General features: G+C 40.5%; 1 protein-coding gene across 1 annotated transcript in view; it reads left to right on the forward strand.

Annotated features, from left to right (window-relative positions):
• The window catches only part of LOC142097891 (caspase-8-like), a 43,101-nt gene that overhangs the window by 12,998 nt on the left and 8,283 nt on the right, over nucleotides 1-21,820 (forward strand). The window contains exons 3-5 of the mRNA XM_075180127.1: nucleotides 4,322-4,460; nucleotides 6,305-6,378; nucleotides 19,138-19,261. Of these exons, the coding sequence (XP_075036228.1) occupies nucleotides 4,322-4,460; nucleotides 6,305-6,378; nucleotides 19,138-19,261 (337 nt within the window). The remainder of the gene's footprint in view (nucleotides 1-4,321; nucleotides 4,461-6,304; nucleotides 6,379-19,137; nucleotides 19,262-21,820) is intronic.

Consider the following 21,820-nt stretch of genomic DNA (forward strand, 5'->3'; position numbering starts at 1 on the left):
AGGAAGATGAGAAGAGAGTAGAAACTTCCTCTTCATTTGTGGGATCAAATGAAGAGAGAGTGTCAGAGGGTGCTACAAAGGAATTGAGCAGATTGCTTGTCAAGGGAGATACCATTTCAAGCCTGATCTTATCAATTTTGTCCTTGAAATAGGAAGCAAGATCCTGTGCACTGATGTTAGTTGGAGGATTTGGGGCGCGAGGATTCAGAAGAGAGTTAAATGTGTTAAAGAGGCGTATGGGGTTAGAAGCCTGAGCATAGATGAGAGATCGGTAGTATGCTTGTTTAGCAGTGTCCAGAGCATTTCTGTAGGAGTGGTAGATATCAGTATATGTGATGAAATCATTAGAGGCACAAGATTTACGCCAGTGACGTTCTGCCTTACGAGAAAGTTTTTGTAGAGTTCGTGTTACTGTAGTGTGCCACGGTTGGCAACGAATTCTACGCAAAGTATGTAGTGTCGCTGGAGCCACTTGATCCAGGGCAGTTGCTAGGGTTTGATGAAAATGGGGTACTGCCCGATCAGGGGAGGAGAATGTAGAAATTGGGGAGATGAGGTGTTGGAGAGAGGTGGAAAACTGTTGAAAATCAATAGCGTTGATATTCCTGTGGGTACGAGGAGGCTTGGAAGAGTTTGACACTAGGGAGGGTAAAGAACTGGGGGTGAGCGCGTAGCTAATAAGGTGATGATCCTAGAGGGGGAAAGGAGTGTTAAGGAAATTAGAAACTGAGCATAGTCTAGAGAAAACAAGATCAAGACAGTGGCCATCCTGATGAGTAGCAGATTCAATCCACTGGGAGAGGTCAAGTGAGGAGGTTAGAGAGAGTAGTTTGGAAGCACCATTGGAACGTGGATTAGAAATAGGGATGTTGAAATCACCCATGATGATGGTGGGGATATCAGTAGATAAGAAGTGAGGGAGCCATGCAGAGAAGTGTTCAAGAAATTGTTGGTGTGGACCAGGGGGGCAATAGATGACAGCAACACGCATAGAGAATGGGTTAAAAATCTTAACAGCATGTACTTCAAAAGATGTGAATGTGAGTGATGGGACACTTGGTAGAACTGTGAATGTGCACTGAGGGGAGAGAAGTAGTTCAACCCCCCCCTCCTTGTCTGCCTCCTGGTCTGGGGGTGTGGGTGAAATGGAGACCACCATGTGAAAGGGCTGCAGGTGAGGCAGTGTCTGAATGCGTGAGCCATGTTTCTGTTATTGCTAGAAGGTTGAGGTTGTATGAGAGGAAGAGATCATGTACGGAGGTAAGTTTGTTACAAACAGAGCGTGCATTTCAAAGGGCACATTTAAAGAACTTTGGAAGAGAGGGGAGACAGGTTATGTGTTTGAGGTTTGCCAGATTTCTGTAGTGTTTAGATATATGTGTGTGGGAGAAGTGAGGGGGACCTGGATTATGTGATATATCACCAGCTAATAGAAGCAGGGAGGAAGAAAGGTAGGAAAGATGATTGTAAGATGTGTGTCCCTTTAGTTTCTGGAGGCAGGGTGAGGCTGTTAAAGTTATTGAATTTAAATAGCAAAAGAGTTCATGAGTGTTCACTAGAGGTGAGTGAAGTAATGAAGGGGTAATGTGGACAGAGGTGTGTGTTGCAGGATGGGTGAGGGATGATATAGTCCTAAAGATAATGCCATGAAAAGAGATAAAGAAAAATATTTTGGCAAGCATTGGGACTATGAGTCAAATAGCAAAAATGAGGAATTAAAGGAATTGCCTAATTGCAATGTCCAGTGTAATCAGATAAGTAGTGCAGAGCTAGGCTGCAGCAAATGTAGTGTAAGTAATGATGTGGGGAGCCATGTGGGGGAGTGGGTGGAAGTGTTGAATGGAGAGTAATAAAGAGGAGGTAATTGAATGCATTTTCTATGGGAAAAGATGTTTCTAATAAAAAGTTATAAAAAAAAAAAAAAAAGAGCAGGTAATTGAGTAGCTGAGATTTTGCAGACTCATGAGAGAGGAGATTGGTTGAAAGACAGTATAATTTCTTCCTACTTGTAAAGGGAGACAAAGCTTAAATAGAATGAGATAGGGGACTGAAATAACTGTAGCATGGGTAGGGAGTGGTTGAGCAAGTAGTACAGCAGTCTGATTAAACAGAGTGGATTTTGCATTGAAAACAAACTGATAAATAAAACAAACTTTCATGAGATGAGAGGAAAAATGAGATCAGAGTCCAAAACAGTCCTCATGTTGCATGTAGCTTGTAGCCAGGGTGAGTTGAAAACATCAAAGGTAGAATATGGAGTTTCAGGTGAATACTGACAGTTGTCCTTGTGAAGCTGTGTTAATAGGCAGAATGTTCTTCTCCTGTTTAACTCCGGTATAACTCCGAATTATGCTGTTTACATTTTTTGTTTCACACTTGTATCTATACACACTTAGAGCTATACACACTAACTAAGCAGCCATCACTGGCTTTGCAGCCATTCTACTATGAATATATCTGCTTAACAGACACATGTGATCAGAGTTCTTCAATCAAGCCCTCAATAACCCCCCTCCCCCAACATTCCAGTACATAAGGAGTGTTTTCTTTGTGTGGACATGTGTTCAGATTGTGTCCATCTAGATTGGTTGTTTGGACCTCAGGTCCTTCAGTTTTTTCTACATATATTTTCCATATTTACATGCTGCCATTTCATTAGTCCTGAGGAAGCACGCCTAGCGCGGGTGAAACGCGTTGACCTAAAGGGTGCAGTGAGTAGCAGGAGCGCTTGTGTACATTCGTTTCAGCGCTACCAAGGACAGTTTCTTTGACAGCAGAAATTGATCAGTGGACCATTAGAGCATTTGTATGGTTAAGCATGCTTTTTTTCTCTATCAGGAGGACTATAGTGTATACTAATAAGTGGTTACACTTACTCTCAGGCCCTACAATTTTCTTTTTATATACACATTTTTTTCTTTTATTTTTGTGTTTTTTTATATGCATATAATTTTTTATTTTTCATTGTGTCTGCAGACCTTATTTTTATTCAGCTTTTGCAATATCATTGCTTATACATGTGTTGTTTTTATAAATTTACCCATTTATCCTTTACATTTCTGTCTCTGCATTTCTATTTAAGACTAGCGCCGGGAACTGTTGTTATATATTATACTATGATCTAAGCATTACTGATGCCAAGGAATATGATAAATTGAAGGTGGAAATTCTGACGCGTTTGGGTGTCACAATGTCTGTCCGGGCGCAAAGAGTACATTGTTGGGGATACCAAGAGGATAAACCTCCCCGCTCACAGATGCATGACCTAATTTAGTAATTTATAATAGGAAGAATGTATAATATGCTCTAGGCAACCTGTGACTTTCCAGCTGGAACCGCAAGAAGGCACTATGGCTGCAAAACCTGGTGGAACTTGACACCAACAACAGCTTTCAAACCACAGGTTTCCTAGCCCTGTCCTACAATCTATATAAATCTTACACAGTAACAAGGTAATAACAAAACTATTAATCATAATTACCCACTGTCCTGGAATGTCAGGGAGACTCCAAAATTCTGGGTAGGTCTCCCGGATTCCTGTAATTCTTTGGGCCGCAATTGCATCTTTGAGTTGCCAGGGCAGGGCAATAATTAAGCAATTTGCCATGACCTGCCCCTTTCGGCAGTTGCACCTCACAACCCATCGCCCTGGGATCTCCCTCAAGGGGTAAAATCATTTCCTCATTATATGCATATGTGGGGCAAAGTGAGTATGATAAGATGCCTTTAATGATACAAATATAACAACAGCGTGAAAAAATCATGACATATATAACAGTGGAATACTTTTAGGTTGGATCTCTCCAGACATCATCTGCCGGATCCACCTAAGGGTCTGGTAAAAAATATTTTATTAACACACAATTTCTGTCTTCATCACTTTTCTATACAATTTTTAACAATATTTCTCTTTCTTATGGCCTGCTGAAGGTAGTTTTGTGAATATTTTAAATTTCAACTTAATAATAAAAGTCGTTTTAACTGTGAGAAAACATATATAATATTTATTGGACTGGAGAGCCTTCTCCTTTAACTCTGGTCTTTATGTTAATTTGTAGACTACAAGCTGTAAGCATTTATTTATAAAATGTATGTATATAGTGGTATTCAGGACTACCTGTGATTTATAAAGGCAACGTTTCATGGTGCAAGAAATAAAAAATGAGTTACCTGATGTTTTTTAATATTTAAAGTAGTTATTGCTATGCACACATTACCGTGGTTTTATGACACTATTAATGTGTACATTTTCCTTCATTGTTTTGCAACATTCTGTAAAACACTTGCATACAAAAAATGTATTGTTCTCAACATATTACAGAGTTTATTGGATATTTTTACTGAGTTGGAGAAAAAAGATATCCTGGGTAAAGACAATCTGATGTACCTGAAGGAAATATCTGGAAACTTTGATGAGGATTTTCTGCAGAAAATTTTGGAATATGAGAATCAAAACATAGGTATGTAACATTTTAACAGCACAACTTACTTCCAATATGAATGTACTGTATATAAAGAATGAGTAACAACAGATGTAGATGTAAGAGGTGATTTAAAGTTAAGCTTAAAAATGCCCCGTTGGCATATGAGCAAAGATGTGTCCATGTTTCCACATCTGTATTTTGAGTTGTGTCCATCTGTATCTTACGTTACAGAACAATGTAAACTAAAAATAAATGTACTTGTGATCCTAGTCCTTTAACTTTGTCAGTGATTAAAGTACAAATATGTGGTATTGTCTGGAGAAAATGGTAAAACAATTTTGTGGTACATTTCTGGGGTATCTTTAATTGCATAAAATAACTACGGCAAGAATCATGAAAAGTGTATTTTTCTGATTTGACCTTATTTTCACTATGCCCAGAAAATAAAACATTTACTTCCTAATGATACCGAATGAAAGCCCCACAAAAAAAATAGATACAATTCAGTAAACTATGAAATATAAAAGGTTTTCCTGGTGAAATGAGCATATCTCCCAAGTCTACAATTTAGTTAGTCATTAATAAGTTAATTTAAATTGCTCATTACATGGTTAGCCCATGTAAGAAGTAGGGTGGGGGTGCAAGAAGCCAGGAGCTGCCGTGAACCAATCTCACTTTGTTCTCTCAGCTCAACAGAAGCAGTATGGAACATAGACCGACCCCTCCTGCTCCCCGCGCTGTAGCACACAGTGTGATTGGCTCACAGCAGCCTGTGGCTTCATGTAACTGGGTCATGGTAGAGGACCCATTTCCGAGCTACTACAGAGAGGCAAACACCCTGGTCATTCTACTGCATGAGAGAGGCAACTGACATGGCACACAAACTAACACAATGCTTATCATTATCATTTATTTATATATAGCGCCACTGATTCCGCAGCGCTGTACAGAGAACTCATTCACATCAGTCCCTGCCCCATTGGAGCTTACAGTCTAAATTCCCTAATATAGACACACCCTCACACACAGACACAGACAGAGCGGGAGAGACTAGGGTCAATTTTGATAGCAGCCAATTAACCTACCAGTGTGTTTTTAGATTTGGGAGGAAACTGGAGCACCTGGAGGAAACCCACGCAAACACAGGGAGAACATACAAACTCCACACAGATAAGGCCATCGTCGGGAATTGAACTCATGACCCCAGTGCTGTGAGGCAGAAGTGCTTACCACTTAGCCACCGTGCTGCCCACAATTAGTGTTTGCTAGAGCAAAAATGTGATTCATTATTAGTCTTAGATCTACCATCAAGGTATAAATTATTTATCTTTTTTTACAAAAAGATGTGCATTTTACTTAATTTATTTCCCTACATTTTGGTGTCTTCTGAAACTTACTACTGGAGACATCTGCCTCATTATAGGTATAACCCTAGCCCTGACTCATGAAGTTGCTTCAGTCCATAAAATCAGGGCATAACACAGCTGTATACATTTATTCCTACAACTTCTGTGAGTATAGTTGCAAGAGTTTAAAACAAGCATTGTAAGCTACTGTGTTGCAGTGGCCAAAAGCAGATCACTTTGGAGCTATATCATAATAGGACACAATAAAATAAATTAGATAGAAAGAAAAATTGGGAGCTAATCATTTAGACAGCAAACAATTTTAAACGCATAATGTTCCTGTGTGGACCGAAACATTACTGGTGCATTTGGGCAATAATAAATTTCTTCAGTATTCAGTGTTATTTACTGTCACTATATTCTTTTACTTATGGAAAGGACTGTTAAATTCAGAGTGCACACTTTTAAATGAGGGGCTGTGATTTGAGTGCTGTGGAATCATTCTTTTCTGATCCATGATTTTTTTCTTCCTAGTTAATGTTCCAGATCTAGAATCCAGCATCTATAATTCCCAGGAAAACACAACTTCTGCAGTGGATCGTCCAGAGGTTAGCAAAAAGATTTGCCTACCTAAATGTTCATACCCAGGACTATGCAGCTGTCAAGCTACACCTGCTATGATTGTTTTAAAATAGGAAGGGGTTCTTCATTGTAAGGGTAGTAAGACTGTGAAATGCCCTACCAAGTGAGTTGGTGATGACAGATTAATTAAATGGACTAATACATGTAGTGGGAAAGGGTATCTCTGGCTGTAATTAATAGATTACATTATTGTAATAATTGATCCAGGGAATACAGTTAAATTACTAACGGCTGAGTTTAGCCTTTTGTTTTGTTTTATTATGGATCAACAACAGAATTTAGAAAAGGTTGTGCTTGATATGCTTTTTTTTAACCAGACAGTAACTATTGACTTTATGGACTGTTCTTGCTTTCCTCAGTTTATTTGATAATTGACCCTCAGCAGTTGATACATTTATTTCCATTACCCAAAACAAATTCCAAAATGGAGATTCACCTTGTTGTGCTGTCCTGTTGTACTGTAAGTTATGGACCTGACGTCATGAAATTTTACGTCAGTATTGGGGAAAGTGCTTTTTGTTAAGGAAAATGTGAAGTATGTTGGCTGTAGAGTTGATTCATAAAAATATATACATTTGTCCTGATCTGAATGGGCACTGGATTATAACTCTAATAGTTTCCTTGTTATCTCAGTACTAAGTATAAGATATGGAATATAGTGACCTTTTTATTCTTAAAACTGGTTAAAACATCCTTCAACAAGTGTTGTGGCAGCCGCTGGGCTAGTTTGCCATCAGACAATTACAGGTGATAGATCTCAGTGCATGCAAGTATTATTTATACATAAAGGTGTGCTCTGTAACATTCTAAGGGTCAGGATGTGCCTATAAGAAGTAAAAGAAGACAACTGTCTCAAACAACAGCAAAATGTTATTGTTATTTTGCTGCAAACACATGAAATATGTGTTTGCTCCCTTGGTGATATATCTAATTATGATAAAAGTGACACTATCTACATCATTGCACTAATAAAAGAAGACATGCATAGGGAGGAAAACACAAAAACGCCAGGCTTGTAGGCTTACAATGCACTTTCCTTCAGAGGTTAAAGTTTTCCCTGGCTTGTTTTGAATTATCCAATGGGCTCACCTTGTCCTTCCTCTATTCTCCTCTTCAGAAGACTGCCCCAGTAAAAAGTGTACAATACACTGAGATAACATTGTACAATTACATTACACAATATTTATTAAAGTCTACCAAAATATATGAATGCAGGGCAGTCATTGTGAAATGAGTAGAAAAAAAAAAAAAAAAGTCTGTAGAAAGATATAGCACCGTGAGAATCTTTCATTCTATCCAACCCCCTTCTCTAAACCACATGCAGTTTAAGGATTTTGAAATCTTCTACATTATTCCCAAGTGAGACATTTATAATGAAGAATATATCTGTTGCCACCAGGGCCGGATTAACCATAGGGCTAACTGGGCTACAGCCCAGGGGCCTATGGCATCCAGGAAAGTGCTCAGTAGCAGTATTGATCGGTCGGGGGCGCCCCCGGCGCGATCAGTGCTGCTGAGCACTTTCACTGAGGTCCTTCTGCGGCGCGCTGTAGTCTCCTTACTGAGGAGATCTCGTGAGTCTCACTCTCACGAGATCTCCTCAGTAAAGAGCGTACAGCGCGCCGGAGAAGGAGGTAAGTTCCGGGGGGTTCAGCTCGGATCACCGGGGGGAGGGGGGGGGTGTCACGGGGGAATGGAGGTCCCCTTAGCCCAGGGGCCTCCATTCCCTTAATCCGGCCCTTGTTGCCACCTGTGGAGGGAGGTCTTGCTCTCCTTGCCCCCACACAGGTTCAAAAGTTTTTCTCTCCCTACAGAGGAGACAGCTGGGTGTAGAATGGAGGATAATTCTCTATCTGGCCACTGGCAGACTGCTATACATCAAATCAGCAAGCTAGGAATATAGAAATAGGCATCACCAAGGGCCCTGAATGTAACCTTCATACGCATTTCTGATGTAAATCTATTTCTAGAACATAATTTGTATCTTCAATTGAGAAATCAAATGTTTAGCTTGAATAAACTGAAAAGGGATAGGTAGCTCTTTAAATTTACCATATTAGTGGGCTAGTGTTTAGAGTTTCTAGCATGCATAAATGACCATTATCACTAGTAATTGGCACTTACACCAGACCTGTTACTGCTGCAAGTGATATGACAGAAAACGCGTAACTTTGAGATGCCCAAGGCTTGAATTGGACATTGCTGCATGCGCTCAAACTTAGCAGGCCCTTACTGTACATTAACTATGTGCATACTCCCTGTCCTCTCCCTGGTCCACCCGTGAAATTGTAGACTGTGGTAAGAGTCTATTGCATTCGAGGATGAGTTGGATGTTGCTGTGTTCACTGGTGTATGGTCCAGTTCTATGCAAAATAAGGCAGGTATATCTATTTAAGTTTCTTAATGAATCAGGCCCTCTGTCCTTTTTAGGTTGTGAGATTTTCCTATACAGAGCAGTTTTTATAAAAAATGATGTAGCACAGGTAAAATGGCCATTGACCTTAAAGTGTTTGCCCATTCTGGGATGATGTAAATTTGGACCTTGTAAACAATAGGCTTTTTGCTAAATGTTTCAACAGTTATTAATGCTGTTCTGAAGGCTTAAGTGGATGATTTGGTCACAAAATGACTCCTATACTCATCGTGAGAGGTACTGTCCCGATTTGGTGGGTCCCACATTTAGTTAATGGGTCAAACTTCTCTAGTCCTCTCCTGTAGCCTGTATAAATGGCTATAACTCCCATCCATTATATTTTGGTAGGGGAACCAGACAGGGGTGCCTGCTGCCCCCAAACTTGTTGCATTTACAATAGAATCTCTTGCCTGTCTAATTAGGAGCAACTGCTTTATAAAGGGTCTCAAGACAGCACACAGGGAGGACAAGGAGGCTCTCTATGCCAATGAAATGTTACTGTTTTTAGCAGAATAAGATATCGTCATGGTCTCTTTAGTGCAAGAAGTAGACACATTCAGGTATTTCTCTAAAGTCTAATGTTATTCCGCTGGGTTGGGAGCGTCCTGTAATGCCTTTTTCTACTCTCCCATTAAAACGAACCTCCCAGTTTAAATATCTCGAAATCTGGATAATAATGCTCCTTCATATTATATAAGACTCAATTTGCAGCACCTGGTTTTTTTTCTTAGATCGAAGGTCCATACATGGCAGAAGCTACCACTTTCTGTATCTGCATAAATTTAATTAAGATGGTGATACAACCATAATTTCTGTATGTCTTTCAGCAGTGCCCTATTTTTAAACCACCCTCTGTAGCATTGATCAATACCTGGCTTACTTGGTTTGGGGGAGGGCAAAAATCAAAATAAGTTCATTGTGTAGGCCCAGATCCTCGGGTGGCCTTGTGCTCCCTAGTCTGGAACGCCTCTCAATTGGTCCTTCTTAAGTTCTGGGTCTCAGACCCTGATTATTATGACCTACATTGGGAACTAGTACATCAATTTAATAGTAACCATATTCTGCTGCAAGCCTTACTGTCAGGCAATATTACTTCTAGTGCTCCCTCGCTGCTATTTTCACAAGCTGTGAAAATATGAACAGTTATCAATAAACTGGTGGGCTATGTTGGTAAAAACCCACGCATTCCACCATGGAGCACAGTTCGGTTTAAGGAACTGGCCACAGTAAGTGGTTTCTTCTCTCTCATCTCGACATGGGGTTGGAGCTATAGGTCAATTATATGCAGCTGGTAACCTCTATCTTTTTCTCCTATCTCCAGCTCAGCCATGCTCTAGTGGCACATTTTGGCAGGGGAACATCAGCTTTGGTGGAGGCACCCATAAGAAAACTGCTACAACCCCTTGGGTATAAGGGATTACCTATTGTGACAGAAGCACTGGGAAAGAATATTGTATTTTAAAACACCAGGAAGATTGTGTCTGATGAGAAGCTTCTCAAAAATGTGTTTTTCAGCTTCATGAAAAGTTGGTAAGGGGCCCTGGTGTTTTGTATGGAAAGAGTAGGGTGGGCTCCATACAAAAGGCCCAGTCCGGGTCGAATGTCTCCTGAGAGAAACTGCAAGTTGTGCTGTGAGTCCCATTTGTTTGGTTTAAGTGAGGGACACTAGGCCCTTCACTATAGAGAGGGTAGTCCACTGTATTAGTTAGTAGCCAGACGGCTAGGATTTTGTTTGTTTTGCTCTGTTTTCAAGTTGGTGAATAAAACTAGCTGAGGCTATTTAACTGAAACACTGGATTTGTGTGATCTTCTGGCTGAAGTGCAACCGTCCACCCCAGAGGACAGCATCCCCAGTAAGATTTTATTACGCTATGTATACTCTTACCTGTTGTGTGAATCAACTGTTTATGTCCTTGTGCAAATAATTGAAAAATGGGAGGCTGATATAGATCCATTTACTGGGATGGAGCATTCACAGAAGCTCACAATACTCTACTGCTTCATTAGGTTTCCAGCAGATTCAGGTTTACATTCTACATAGGGCATATTTGACTTCTATCTAATTAGCAATATCATTTGGTTCTCCCCACTGTCCAAAGTCTAGAAGTGAGTCCGGCACATTTTATCATCTCCTTTGGAACTGCCCCACAATTCATGCCTTCTGGCTTAAAGTAATTTATTGTATTAAACCCTCCCCAGGTATTTCACTTCCTTTAAGGTCAGCAGCCACTTGTTCTTTTGGGTGACCTAGCACAAAATTGAGATCTAATTGTGGATTGCTGGGCTTGTGGGGGTCATCTGTAACCAGGCGATGTAGAACGTAGCCATCATAAATAGATGCAATATACATATTTCTGTCTTTATTCGCCACACCCTTCAAATATGTATATTGCATCTATTTATGATGGCTACGTTCTGCATCGCCTGGTTACAGATGGCCCCCACGAGCCCAACAATCCACATTTAGATCTCAATTTTGTGCTAGGTCATGAAAGGTTTGTCTACAGTAGTATGAAGGCCTTACCGAAATTTGTGAACATCTGAAGTAGGTGGTTTAGCTCCCCCTTTGATTTGGCCTCCATGAGGAATTTTAGTGTAAATGACTGAGCCCGTGAGCGCCCATGCCAATTAAATTGTACTATATCATTGTCAATACAGATGCTGCTATGTATGTTTTCGTTAGCAGGATAAGCATTGGCAAATCTCCACTCTGATTTATTGTGTCACATTTTGTATTTGGTATATATTATGTATATCTGGCCTACTTTGCGATATCTGTAGTATGTTAGTATAAGTATTTTTTGGTTTTGTTATGTTTTGAAATACCAACAAAAATGCTTAATTAAAAAAAAATATTCAGGGCCTGATTTATCAAGGAACAGATCTGAGGATGCGTCTTTTGGTCATCAAAAATAATAATATACTTGATTTGTGTAATTTGTAATTCAAGTGTAAACTGGGTGAGTAAATTGGAGTTACATGTGCTTATTGTAATAATTTATCAGTCAGCTGATGTCTGTGGAAACCAAGACTGAGGTCTTTGAATGAAGCAAAGTTTACGGAGCAAGATGTATTGTGTTACAGCGTCATTGAGTTAGTAGCAATTCAACCATCACTTTTGTCTATTTGTTCATTCCTTGAGTCAGATAATCACTCTGATTTTATATTTGACTCAATTGTCCTGTGCCATTAGCCTTCAATACCAACAACGGGACTCTAAGTCCAGCTAGAGGATGCAATTTTGCACCTTGTCAAAGCTTGTTGTACAGAAGGGGTTAATGTTAGAAATGCAAGAAAATATTTGGAGGTAGGAGAGGATTGTGTCCCAGTTAGCCTCTAACTTGCAGTTTTTCTATGAAGCTGCCAGTTATTTATGTGTTAAACGTGAGGGCGGCTCTATTTTTTCTACGTGCACTAACAAGCGCAATTACACTCCTTGTCACCATGGTTTGCCCAGGTGCACATTTGCTCCTTTAGCTGTACCTGCTCCTAACATTCAGGGAGGCCCAACTTGGACAGACACATTGCATTTGTGCTTACAGCTTGTTTAGAAAGATGTAAAGTCCTGTACGCGATTGAGAGCGTTAGTAGGAATGAGGTCATTGGAAATAATGTATTCCATTTTCATATCTCTTTGGTGTAATAAGTCACTATGGCAGACACCTTAGTGGGTTGCTGTCTCCTTCCCAAGGAAAAAGTGGTGAACTTGAAAGCTGATTTTGTCAGTCAGGTACGCGGCTAAAGTATCCCTTAGACAGATCCAATCAGTGTTAGCGTCCTTTAATTTTGCTTTGGAGCTCTGGGCTCCTCGATTACAGGCCATGATATCATTTTCTGGTGTTAGAATTTAGGGGTTGTTCAGTCCATCAATAAGTAAAGCACCACTTCTTCTCCTGCGCTTAAGCTTAATAGGCATTTAGTGGTAACCGCATGCGGGTATTGGCTTTGGTTGATTCCTGTTTTAAGTTTAAGAGATGCATCCCTGATTTGGCAGTTGCATAGAACCAATACAGATCAATTTGGCGGGGAGGTTTGGGTCACAATGGAAGCACACTCTGATCCCGCCATCTGCCTTTAGCACTGGCTAGGGCTTACTCGATGGTTAGACCCATTGGCGGGCAAGTTTGGCTGCTCCATTCTGACTCCGCCGCCTTGTACCAAATGCCAATTCAGTTTTGTTTTAAAGAAATGTGTTACAATTATAGGGCTGAACGAATTGATTATGGTCTCCATTGCATTAGAATGGGTGCGGTCACCACAGTGGCAGTAGCAGCAGGGCCATCTTAACAACATTATGGGCCCCCGGGCAAAGCAGTGCACCGGGGCCCCTACATATATAGATATATATATAGATATAGATGTATAGAGATACAGATATAGATATAGATATAGATATATAGAGATAGATATATGTACTTGCTCAGTGACCCTTGAAGGTTTTTTTTGCAGGTTTTTTCTTTTGCAGGATTATTTATTCTAATTAGGAGCCCTGCCTATGGGGCCCCCGGGCACCTGCCCATCGTGCCCAATGGAAAAGATGGCCCTGAGTAGCAGGATCCTCCATGGAGAGCATCAGACAAGTGGGTGGTTGGAAATCCTCAGCCTATAAGAGATACATTAGACTCACAAAATTGTAGTAACCATTTTTCTATTTTGGCAACCCAGGCGTTGTATGCTGGTCACCTTTGGAGGTGAGGGCAAGAAGGGATTTACCTAATTTTCATCAATTGAACGGCCTCATGGCAGGAGCACCTTTGAGGTTTTTTACAGTTTTTACCTTCATATTGGCTGCTACTTTCTCCTCCAGCATTTACATGCTGGCATGACCTGTCTTGCTTACACAGATGCATCTCCATTTTTATTCATGTTGTGACTGTTTACTGGTGTTGAATTTGCCACTATGCATGTAATTGACCCTCAGGACGTTGTTTTAAATTACAGATTGCTTCCCGAAGACCCTCCAAGTTTAGGTGGTTGGCCACTCTTTCATTTTCTGTGCTGCTAGACATTCCTTGCCATGAGATATGTACATTTTTACAATCCCAGTGGACAACAAGTGGATTAGTAGGAAGGGGATGTTTTGGCCTGGTTTTAAAGATTTGCTGTGTAATATGATTGCCAGAGGTCAAGCTCCAGATTTCTTAGTGATTCATTTAAGGGTTAACATTTTGGGTAAGGGTAAAGCTGTTGGTTTCATTTGGCATATCATAGCTGATTTGCAGCTCATTGCCGATAACTGTCCAGCAATTAAGTAATTATGCTGGCCAATATCATCCCTATATTAACTTGGAGGGGTGGCTGTAGCGGACTTGTCATGCATAAAGTTAGGCGACAAGTTAACCAGTCTGTCTCTAAATATGAGGAGCTAGGGGGAATCCAAAACAATTAAATTAAATTTTGCCACCCTCATCTTTATAGACCAGGTGCATCTCACGAACAAGGGTTTAGGTAATTTTATAGCCCAAATTTACAGCTCTCCATTAAAGGAACACAGCTTTTGGCGAGAAGACAGCACCGGAGATTCTAGGCCAGTTGGTCATCTCTGTTTGTTTGTTTGTATAGTATTAGCTGGTTAGCTGAACTTGCAGCTGCTTCCGTTGCCACCATCATTTATACTATTTAAACTGTGACCATAGTGCGCCAAAATTCAAATCTGTGTCTGTGTCTTATTTCAGGTATTAAGTAGTTTTATATTTAATCTCATATCAAAATACTCTCCCTCCCGCCCCCTCTTAGAACTACCTCTGACCTTCGCCTTGTCTCATCTCTGGTAACCACCTCTCACTCCCGCCTACAAGAATTCTCCCGTGCTGCTCCCCACTTATGGAATTCCCTACCACCCTCAATCAGACTTTCCCACAGCCTTCAAATCTTTAGATGCTCTTTGAAAGCCCATCTTTTTTTTTTCTTTTTTTTTTTAGAGGTGACCTAATCCCCGATAACACGATTCACAATAATGCACCCTCACAACTGTCCCAATCTCCACTCTGAGCCACATTTGCTCCTCTTGTTTCAGCTGTGCCCTCTTCCATTTAGAATCTAAGCTCTCTATTGAGCAGGGTCCTCCATACCCTTTGTTTTCATGTCAGCAATTATTTTGTCTACCTTGTATCTCCCTGTTTTATGTATGTACTGTTTTCCCTACTGTACGGTGCTGTGAAGCCCTGTGGCGCCTTACAAATCTACGATAACAATAATAAAATTAATTTAAGAGTTAGAAGGGGAATGTGCAGGGGGAGAATATCAGCTATTTGGCGTTTATATGTTTAAGTTTCTTTGTGTAAGGGATTAGAGGAGTGAAATTTATGACCAAAGTCTTCTTTAAGAATGTGGAAAAAATCTTAGGCTGACAGATTATGTACTGTTAACAAGAAGTGTTGGTGATTTACAGTCAGCAAGGCAGACATTTTTTTTTTAAACTCTTTATTTAGAAAGGGGACAAATGAGAACAAAAAACAAAAACAAAAACAGTTACCATCAGTATACAAACATTCAAGTCATTCCCTTTCAACTTTTCTGTATACATAGGGGGAGGTGATGGGGGAGCAGAAAGGTACAAAGTGGAGTTAAATAACACCTACAGAACAATGATAAATGTTGGTCCATATAAGACATGTATATATCAGCATAAACATGGAAAGAACAAGCAGACAACCGAACGGAGCACATTTCATTCCTTGGGAAGTACTAGATGGAGAACGTCCAGTCCAGAGAAACCCGAGGAAGCTTAGAGCTCATTTTGTGAATGGGGCTAGGAGTCGCAGAACATTAGGTGGGGTGGAGGCGGTCAGGGAGTTCTGGCTCTCCCGAAGTCCCAAGGGGGCTCAAACGAGGTTGAACTTATGGCGTTTGTCATGTAAGTAGTAAGTAATGGATTCCATGTCTGCAATATGCCACACATAGTTTTTAAGGGCCAGTAGAATAGTGGAATTCGGGTTTTACCAGTGGTTGACTATTAAAGATTTAGCAGCTGCGAGGATGTGAGATAACAATTTATTAGAGGGGGGGGCTCTCTTCAGGCAAAGGGCAGGAGAGAAAGAATGTCCAGGAGTCCTTGGTTAACGATTGTTCTGAAATGGAGTTGAGGACCGACAGGACTATATCCCAAAAGGGGACTATGTGCTAGATTTACTAAGCTTTGGGTTTGAAAAAGTGGGGATGTTGCCTATAGCAAGCAATCAGATTCTAGCTGTCATTTTGTAGAAGGTACTAAATAAATGAAAGCTAGAATCTGATTGGTTGCTATAGGCAACATCCCCACTTTTTCAAAACCCGCAGCTTAGTAAATCTAGCCCTATGTGTGAGTAGGTCCACCAAATATGAAAGAGTGTACCCATCTGGCTACAGTTCCACCAGCAGTTTGGAGTAAAGGTGAGGAACATTTTGGAGAGTCTGTCAGGGGTGTAGTACCATCTGTAATACACTTTGTATGCTGTTTCTTTGATTTGTGTTGAGATGGAGCTAGTGGCAATCCCCTCTCTAAACTCCTCCCAACAGGACTCATCTGGAGGGGGGCCCAGGTTCCTTTCCCATTCCCGCTAGTGACCGCCTAGGAAGTCAAAGGCAGTCTCAATCAACCAATTATAGATAGAGGAGATCATACCGTTGGAGAGAGGAGAGTGCAGCCATACCCATTCATAAATGGTAAGGTCTCGTCTGGAGTCCACCAAGGGAAGGGACATGAGAAAGTGATAGACCTGTAAAATTTCAAAGAAGAAGGGACAAAAAGGAGTATATTTGTATTTGATCTCAGAGAAGCCCAGGCAGTTCCAGAAGTCAGGTTGTGGGCCACCCTGATCTCAGCCCGAACCCATTTTGTGAAGGAAGGGGTAGAGAGGCCAGGAGAGAAATTTAGGTTGTTCCAGAGAGGCACCAGGGGGAGAAATAGGGGACGACAAATGAAAGTGGAGCCTGCAAAAGTCTCAGATAGATAGACAGAATTTCAAGGAGGAGAATGAGGTGGCCAGAGGGGGTTGGTCGGCAATGGGGAGATCCCAAAGAGATGCCAAAGTATGAACCCCAACAAAATGCATTTCCAGGTCCACCCAAACTATGGTGTGATAGGGAGCATAGGTGGCCGCCAGTTGGCTCAGATGAGATGCATAATAATAAAGCTTAACATTGGGGAATCCCCGTCCCCCTTTGAATCCTAGGCTTCTTAAGGAACGCTAGAGAGATTCTTACTGTTCCAGATAAATTTCAGAAAGGAGGATTACAACTCCTTAAATATCAAATCAGGGACCTTAACAGAGAGAGTTTGGAACTAGTTTAGAAGTTTGGGGATCAAGTTTATCTTAATAGCGATAATCCTCCCCAGCCACAAAATGATATATCCCTGCCAAATAAGGAGGTTATGTACACCCTGAGGTATTTCATTCAGTATTTTTGCCATTTCAAGGCAAATGACGATTTGATAGTGGCCTTCAGCGGGGAGGGAACATGTAGCAGCATGGCCTCAGATTTACCCCAAAAAATTTTATAGCCAGATTGGGCCCCATACGCATCAATAAGTTGATAGAGGGTGGTAGGGAGGTCTTCGAGTGAGTGAAGGAGAGAAGGACATCATCGCCAAATAGAGATATTTTGAATTCTTGGGGCCCACAAAATGAACAAATACCAATAAGAACAAATTTCAATATGCAGGTACCATAATCTTTTATTATCATATATTATTATATATTTTTTCAAGCTGGAGCATTGGAAGGTTTTTACAGCACATCTTACACACCTACCACCACATGTATGAATGCAGAGAAGTATGGTTTAGCTTTGTGCATTAATCTGATGTTTCTTTGGTGAAAGTAGCATGATTCAAGTGAGACAATCGTTGACATTTTGATTGAACAATCTATAGACTGAACAGGGCTAACCTTTGCAAATGCAGGTTCCTATGTTATATCCATGGCATCCGCCATCCGGTAGTAGATTGTTTTCTCTCCTCCTTTCTCCAACTTCTCTCCCCCGCCCCTCCTTCCCCACAACTTTCTGGTTTGATTCCAGTGCTAAATTTCTATGAATAGTGATCCTTTCCCCCATATTGCTGTTCGAAAGAGACATAGCTAGTAGAATCTAGTAACTGAAAAAAGGGAGTACATATCCTTTAATGAGCCATACATTTACTGCCATCAAAAATATTAAATCTGGTTATGTAGAGCCAAGTACTCTGCCAGTTCACCATATGACTTTTACTATAAAACAGTCCATTATAGGTGTGAGAGATCACCGGACTGTAGGATAAGATCCTAAATATTGGATCATGCTACTGTTGCTGAAAAACTTTGGTAGTATTTCAACTTCATACCACTTCTAAACTCAGCTCTTTTCACTTTTTGGGACATTGATGACAACTGGTGTACAATGTGCTCTATGCCATAGCGACTAATCATATGCTGGCTTTCATTTTCTATATTAAACTAGAACAATGAATCTGATTAGTTGCTATGAGTTACAGCACCCTTTTCTGTGCCAGCTGCTTTCATGATTGTGCCTCTTTTTATCTTTTCTCTTCCTACTTTATATCACCATATCCTTAACACTGTAATATTTAAAATATTAATATTGAAATATTAGAGCTCTGCATCATGTTATAGTGCAAAACAAACAATTAAGCAATTACTGGACAGACACAGAGGGGCAGCACGTTGAAAAGCTCTGGACTTTTTCCAACTTGGATGTAGGAGTTGGGGTAATAATCAAGATTGGAACCCCTGTAGTGACAGTGGTCCCAGGTATGATGGACAAGAATCCCTACGGACCCTGCCCATGATACCAAATAAAGAAAACCAAACAATTTTAAAATACACTTTAATTGACTAGTACCAAGGTGAAGGGGTAATTTTGCTTCTTCTTTTTTTTTCATTTTCACTTCTAACTAAAATGCATTACAGTTACCACAAAATTGTACTAAATCACAGCAAACATAATTTCTGGGGCTTCATACAATCTAAAATTAGTCAGGAACCTTTACATTTGGGGTTCATAAAGGGAGGAGATGCAGAAAAGGGCTCCATTGCAATTCAAGCAATTGCACATGAGCAACTGTTCTTGGATCCTAAGGATTAGTGATCCTTATATATTCTCCAAAAACCAAAAAACAGCACATTTTTACTGCTTCTTATTTCTTCTTCCAAGTTTCCCAGTCTTGGAATACATAGCTAATGATGCCCATGTGACCTCCTACATACTTTTGAGTATATAATTGAAGCAATTTTCCTGGGTCCATCTCTGCTTTTTAAATTAACATAACTAATATTTATTTTTGTTGTTATTGATGAACAATAGAATGTAACATTTGTGTTTCATTTTATTTTAGCCATCAGATCAATTTTATCAAATGAGCAGTAAGAAACCGGGGACCTGCCTCATCATAAATAATTTTAAGTTTGCAAAAGCAAAGTTGGACATGAAAGACAGGCATGGAACAGAACAAGATAAAGGTACACATCTTATCATCTTATACCATTAGATGCAGAATTGATTAGGCATTGCCCTACTTAACAAGCAAATAAAGTCATCATTAGAAGTTAATATATATATATATATCAAAGGCTTTGTATTACTGAGATAAGTAATACATATGAAATAAATGTTGTGCTTATATTTAAGTCAATTTGTCCACCATGGTCTCTTTCACCTCTCTGTACCTGGTTGACATGTTAGAAGAGAAGTACTTCACTAAGCAGTATGAATTTGAATGGCAGATTTGCTGTTCTAAAATGTCACAGTAACTCATAAGACTGCATTCTCAGCTTCTTGGTAGGTATGAGATTCTTAATATTATTGTTTATTTATAAGACACAACAAAAATATGCAGCACCGTACAGTGGTGAAGCAGAGCATAGTACTAAGAGGGCCAACGGGCAAAGTACGTTCAAGAGAAGCATTATAACTGTACATTAGACGTAATAGATATACAACCTTGCCTATTACAGTAAAGAAAACATGCAAGATACAAGCCAACACAGTTGGACAAGGTGTAAAGAGACAAAACAGGATATGGGACAGACCTGCTCATGACAGCTTCCAAATCCCATCAGGACACTGTCCTAAATATGTGGGCGAGCTTCAGCTGTCTGTAATTGAGTGGGAAGATAATGGTTTACTCTTTTGCAGAGCTGGCCTGGAATGACTGGACTGTCAACTTGACATTGACCAATGTATTTTACCTCCATGGTTCACATCTGAAAATTTCAATCCTGGGGGTAAATGTATTAATGTCCGGATTCTTCAACTCCGGCGTGTTCAGCGTCTTCGGCGATTAAATTTAAAGCGGCGCTGCATTGTAAAGGCTTCCCTTTACAATGCAGCGCCGCTTTAAATTTAATCGCCGAATACGCTGAACACGCTGGAGTTGAAGAATCCGGACATTAATACATTTACCCCCTGGTGTTTAGAGTTCCTTTGAGAAGCCTCATCCATTGTTATTATTAACTGCCATAACATATTCCAAAACACTTTACAATCTGAGGAAGTATAATAATAATTAAATTGTTAACAATAAACATACACTGTAAGAGGAGTTATAAAGGTCCCATTCCTTATGACCTAACAATCTAAAGGAAAAGGGAACAGGCATAATTTTCTCTAGGGTTAGAGGAAAACTCTCCACCATGGATATGACTAGCAAAACAAAGTTCAATTAATCCCTTAAACAATTCCTTGCAGGGCATCAGCTCCTGGCTCTCTCAGAGTCTCATTTCCGTTGCTTTGGTGGAAACTTAGTTGCATAGTGTAGTTAAGGTTATGCAGCAGAGGGGGGTTTGGATTAATTTGTAAGGAGTAGGAACTTTTTTTTTTTTTTTATAACTCAAATTTTTTATTCAAATAACTTGGGTGACAGCCAGCATACAAAGAGATAGCAGTAACATAATACAAACAAAAAGGGCAATCACTGTCACATGTCAGTAATTGCTGTTCATAGCAACATGTGGCACAAAATTGGAGAAATGTAATGACACAGGCAATATCCTTATTATTAGAAAGGGTAATGGGTGGAAAGGGGTGGGTGGGTGTGTGGGGGAAGGGAGGGGGGTCGTCTGTGCTAGTGAAATAGAACATGTCGGTGTCTCAGACCTCGGAAGGAGTAGCTTTATCTGCAGGATTATTATGGACCAAAGTGTCTAGTACGGACGAGTCAACCCATAGGAGGGGCAGTATTGGGGGCATTAGTGGTGTAACCAGGGGGCCCAGATTTGGTAAAACTTATCCCGTAGGTGGAAAGTGATTTTCTCCATGTTAGCAATGAACCAGACATAGGATTTTAGAGAAGAGACGCGGGGTGGTGCCGCGCTTTTCCAAGATTTGGCTATCAGGCACCTAGCGGCCGGCAAAACGTGCAAAGCCAATTTTGCGGAGGGGACATCAGCGTCTTGTATAGGGTAGCAGAGGAGGAAGGATCAAGGATCCTTCTGGATAGGGAATTGTAGAAGGGAGGAAAGGAGAGCAGCTACTTTGTCCCAGAAGGAGGAAATGACAGGGCAGGACCACCAGATATGAAAGAAGGTACCTCTATGACCGCATTCCTGCCAACAGACCGGGGAGGAAGTTGGGTACATTTTGGCTAGTCTGTCAGGCGTAAGATACCACCTGTAGAGAATCTTGTATGCATTCTCCTTAATTAAAGTGGAGATGAGTAGGAACTTTTTGTTGAGGCTGGAAGGGAGGAATAAATATAAGGTTAGACGTTGGGGAATGTTAGTGGTTGCGTTAGACTATGGAAGAGTTACATGCTCACAAGAGTGAGACAACATCAAAATTGTCATCATCATCATCAACATTTATTTATATAGCGCCACTAATTCCGCAGCACTGTATAGAGAACTCATTCACATCAGTCTCTGCCCCATTGGGGCTTACAGTCTAAATTCCCTAATATAGACACACACTCACACATAGACATAGACAGAGAAGGAGACAGACAGAGAGAGAGGATGACAGACAGAGAGGGAGAGACTAGGGTCAATTTTGATAGCAGCCAATTAACCTACCAGTATGTT

The sequence above is a fragment of the Mixophyes fleayi genome, chromosome 7 (genome assembly GCF_038048845.1).
Source record: "Mixophyes fleayi isolate aMixFle1 chromosome 7, aMixFle1.hap1, whole genome shotgun sequence".
Taxonomy (NCBI): domain Eukaryota; kingdom Metazoa; phylum Chordata; class Amphibia; order Anura; family Limnodynastidae; genus Mixophyes; species Mixophyes fleayi.